Source organism: Arvicola amphibius, chromosome 5 (assembly GCF_903992535.2).
Source record: "Arvicola amphibius chromosome 5, mArvAmp1.2, whole genome shotgun sequence".
Lineage (NCBI taxonomy): Eukaryota > Metazoa > Chordata > Mammalia > Rodentia > Cricetidae > Arvicola > Arvicola amphibius.
This window is the reverse complement of record NC_052051.1, coordinates 25,089,164-25,093,556: the sequence shown is the minus strand read 5'-3', so window position 1 is coordinate 25,093,556 and position 4,393 is coordinate 25,089,164. Positions and strand designations below refer to the sequence as shown.

General features: G+C 61.3%; 1 protein-coding gene across 1 annotated transcript; it reads left to right on the top strand.

The window, feature by feature from the left end:
* Nucleotides 1–234: 234 nt before the first annotated feature.
* Nucleotides 235–4,112, top strand: Sox12 (SRY-box transcription factor 12). Its single transcript, XM_038330815.1, has one exon. The coding sequence runs from the start codon at nt 235–237 to the stop codon at nt 1,177–1,179; it is 945 nt and encodes a 314-aa protein (XP_038186743.1). The 3' UTR covers nt 1,180–4,112.
* The last annotated feature ends 281 nt before the right edge of the window (nt 4,113–4,393 follow it).

Here is a 4,393-nt window from a genome sequence, read left to right as displayed (position 1 = left end):
GCGGAGCTCTCCTGGTCGGGGGCGGCGGGGACGCGCCGAGCCCGCCTGAGCCCGCGCCGCTGACCTCCCCCCGCACAGACGGCCCGAGCGCAGGGCGCCGCGCTCCCAGCTCGCGGGGGCCGGGCCCAGCCGCGGGGCGGGGCCGCCCCTCCGTCGCCGCTGCCTCCTCCCCCACCGCCGCCGCGGAGGATGCGGACGGCCCCCGGCGGCGTCTAGCGGCCCGGGCCCGGCGCGATGGTGCAGCAGCGGGGCGCGCGGGCCAAGCGGGACGGCGGGCCGCCGCCCCCGGGGCCCGGGCCGGCCGCCGAGGGGGCGCGTGAGCCCGGCTGGTGCAAGACCCCGAGCGGCCACATCAAGCGGCCCATGAACGCGTTCATGGTGTGGTCGCAACACGAGAGGCGAAAGATCATGGACCAGTGGCCCGACATGCACAACGCTGAGATCTCCAAGCGCCTGGGCCGCCGCTGGCAGCTGCTTCAGGACTCGGAGAAGATCCCGTTCGTGCGGGAGGCGGAGCGGCTGCGCCTCAAGCACATGGCGGACTACCCGGACTACAAGTACCGGCCTCGCAAGAAGAGCAAGGGGGCGCCCGCCAAGGCGCGGCCCCGCCCCCCCGGAGGCGGCGGTGGCGGCAGCCGGCTGAAACCCGGGCCGCAGCTGCCGGGCCGCGGGGGCCGCCGAGCGACGGGAGGGCCTCTGGGGGGCGGCGCGGCGGCGCCTGAGGACGACGACGAGGACGAAGAGGAGGAGCTGCTGGAAGTGCGCCTGCTGGAGACCCCCGGGCGCGAGCTGTGGAGGATGGTCCCGGCGGGGCGCGCCGCTCGCGGACCCGCGGAGCGCGCGCAGGGGCCATCCGGCGAGGGGGCGGCCGCCAGCGCCGCCTCCCCGACCCTGTCGGAGGACGAGGAGCCCGAGGAAGAGGAGGAGGAGGCTGTTACAACAGAAGAGGGCGAAGAGGAGACGGTGGCATCGGGGGAGGAGCCGCTGGGCTTTCTGTCCAGGATGCCCCCGGGCCCCGCCGGCCTGGACTGCAGCGCCCTGGACCGCGACCCGGACCTGCTGCCCCCTTCGGGCACGTCACACTTCGAGTTCCCGGACTACTGTACCCCTGAGGTTACCGAGATGATCGCAGGGGACTGGCGCCCGTCTAGTATCGCCGACCTGGTTTTCACCTACTGAGCCCATCGTCAGCGGGGCGCGCACGCCCCCAAACCAGCTGTTTACATACAGGAATCAGGTATTGGGGCCCCTCGGAGGCCGAGGCTGGCACCCCATCTCCCGCGCAGCCTCCCCCCTCCTAGTCGTGCCCATCCCCCCCCACAGATCCAGACATACCCCTCCCCCGCAGACACACCCCAAGGCAGCCCAACCCCCACTTCTCCCTGACATCTAAGCCCCTCCCCATCCAGTCTTGTCCCGCGTAGCCACCAGCAGCCAGCCCCCCTCGGATACACCTCCCATTTCTCCTACATACCTGAACCCCTCCCCCCCACTTTGCACACGCCCCTCCTCGTGGCCGGGCGGCACGCCCCTTTGCTCCAAAATCCCTCCGCCCTCGCCCGGGCCTGCCTTGGTGGTTAAGGGGGCGCTGCGGTCTGGCGGTCCGGCACTCCTCCCGGTCTCCTCCTCTCCTGGAGGGGCGGGTAGGGCATCCGTCCCCTCCGCCCCCCATGATCTCGAGGCCCCACCCCTCAGCTTGAACCGTCTCCTTCTTGCGCATGCTTGATGCTTCTTGGAGGGGGCTGGTTCCAGTTGAGCTGCAGGCCTCTGTGGCCAACTTCAAAAGGGAGGGGTCTAATATAGAGCAATCCTAAGAAATCCTTTGATCCCGGAGCCCGTGGCTTCCTCTCGACCCAACGGGGCGTTACTGCCTTAATGGGAGGCGCACTCAAAGGGAGAGATAGAAACTAGCCAGCCCTAAACTCTGCAAGTGTCAACCCCTTTTCTATGATGGGGTCACCCACGCCCACCACCACCCTCCACCGCGTGACTGCCTTTACAGCCCATCTTGGTCGCTGGAAACTTCCTTTCCCCAAGTGGGAATTTGGAATTTGGTCTTTGTCTGGAAATCCACCAAGATGGGAATGTCCAAGAGAACTCAGAACCAAGACACCTACCAGTCTGGGGACAGAGTTCCTGCTGCCCCCTCAATCCCCCTCCTCGGGAAGTGCCCTATCAGCTCAGGGCATCCTCTCTGCCTGGGCTCCTCCCTCAGTCCATCGCCCCTTCCTATCACTCAGATCCAGTCTCGACCACCGCAGCTGTAGTATTCAGTGGGAGAAACTGAAGCACGTTGTTGCTAGGGTTTAGGACAGGCATACCAGCAGACAGGGGTGGCAGGAATGAGGCCCTCGTCTCAACAGTGGCTTGAGGAGAGACCAGGCCAGGGCGACTGGGGACAGGGCTGAGCTAGTGGACGTGGGTGCTTTGCACCTCGGTCTTCCCTTGTGAGAAATAGGGGTGACGCTGCTGTAGTTAGGAAGCTGTGTTGAGATTAGGTCGTCCTCCGGAGCCCTGCCCAGGTGCCAAGTCTGCTCCACTGGTCTCCCGCTTGAGCCCCGCCCCTCTGGCCTCCTCATCCCCTCTGCCTTCACTACCTGTATCTCACCGGCGTGTGTTCACCTTTTGGGTGGCGCACACACACTCATTCACACACACACAAATCTCAGGAACAAACGGTCCCAGAGTCCTCCTCGACCCCTGCCCTGGGTCTCTGCAGGTCTCTGCCCCACGCGTTCCCTTCGCTGACAAAGCCACCAGCTGCCTCCTTAAAGCTTGGTGCTCCGGCTCTGGGCCTTTCTTGCGCTCTTTCTCTCTTTTCTCTTTCTGTTTTCCTTTTTGGTTTTTTTTTTCTTTTTCTTTTTTCTTTTTTTAAGAAAACAAGTAACAAAAAAGACAATGAAAAAAAACGGAAACGTCATGTGAGTGAAGAGATGTCACTGTCTGTGGTCTTTGGAGAACTAGTCTCGTAGCTGAGAGGAGGGGACCCCTCCTCTGGGGCACTGGCACCCACAGCAGGACTCGCCAGTCTGATGCCAGGACTGAATAAAGTGTATTTGCCCCGACCTCGCCCTGTGGTTCTGCATGTGTGTGCTTCTCACCCTGGTCAGCTTCAAGTGCCTAGAGTATGGGCTGGTGCAGGGAAAGCTGGATCCTTCCCGGGCCTCTGTTACCTTCTGTCTCAGGAATCCTTGCCTTCATTAAAGACGGCAAAACCATCTTTAGAGTGGCCAGGCAGGCAGAAGCGGGAGAGCCAAGCTGAGGGGGGGGGGACCCTGGTTTCATGACAGTGCAAGGGTGCTAGCCCGCCCCCCCCCCCCAGCCAGATAGCCACATTTTTCAAGAGGTGCAGGAAACAAGTCCTTGTAGTTGCAAAATAAAAACCCATGCAAATATTTTTTTAAGTCCCTAGGTCAGATGAGCCAGGTGTGTAGGCTGGACTGACCCAAGGGGGTCAATTTGACTGTTTAATGAGGATTGGGCGGCAATGCTCAGAGCCCAGCTCCAGGAACTGCTGTCTGTGTGTCTCGTGAGAATCACATTGGTATTTTCAGAGTGAAGTCATGCTTGAGGTGAGCAGCAACTAATGTGTGCTCCATAAATTGTACTGCTTCGTTTGTAGAGTAGGAGGGATCGTGGAGAATGGATTTCCGGTCCCACAAGCAGCAGTGGCTAGAAGTACACTGAGGTATCCCTCAGATGTGTCCCAGGGCTTCAGAGAAGCATCAGCTATGGCCTGCAGGGTATGCTTCCCGTGTGACCAGAGGGCCACAAGCCATGAGTCGTAGGGGTTCTAACTCCGTTCGTCCTTGGCCCTCTGTACCTTTGTCCCTCAAGCCTTGTCTGCCAGGTCCAGTGAGTGCCTAGGCTCAGACAAAGCTCGCATTCCTATAAGCCAAGACTGGGTGTGGGTTTTCAAAGGGCATCTTCCCTGCTTCTGCTTGGAAGCAAACTGGGGGAAAAGTCTCTGTCAAGAGGTAGAATTGAAAAGGTAGGGAGGGCAGGGTATGTGCCAAACGGTAGTTGGTTCAAGGAAGGGCTTCCTAGACTGGAGTGAATGCCCTCCAACAAGGTCAGTCCCTGGCAGATAGCAGCTTGCCCAAGGCCACACCCTTCCCCCTGGTAGGCCTGCCCCAGTATCTAAGCTAGGTTGTTTGTCCTTCTAGGCCCCCTCTGTGGTCCCTGCTCTGTCAGGCCTGCAGTTTTGAGTTCTTCATGCCCAAACCTGCTTCTTTCCACAGGTGTTCATCCTAATAAACATCTTACACCCCCAACTCAGTCTTGGTGTCTGCTTCTGGAAGAGCTCCCTACTGTGGAAGGGTTCAAGGTTGACCGGGGGGGGGGGGGGGGGGGCCGAGAATGAGGTCACTGACTTAACCGTGGCAGTCAGGGC

Bases quoted from the DNA above. Each gene is read 5' to 3' on its own strand.
- Sox12 (XM_038330815.1), top strand. From the start codon at position 235: ATGGTGCAGCAGCGGGGCGCGCGGGCCAAGCGGGACGGCGGGCCGCCG.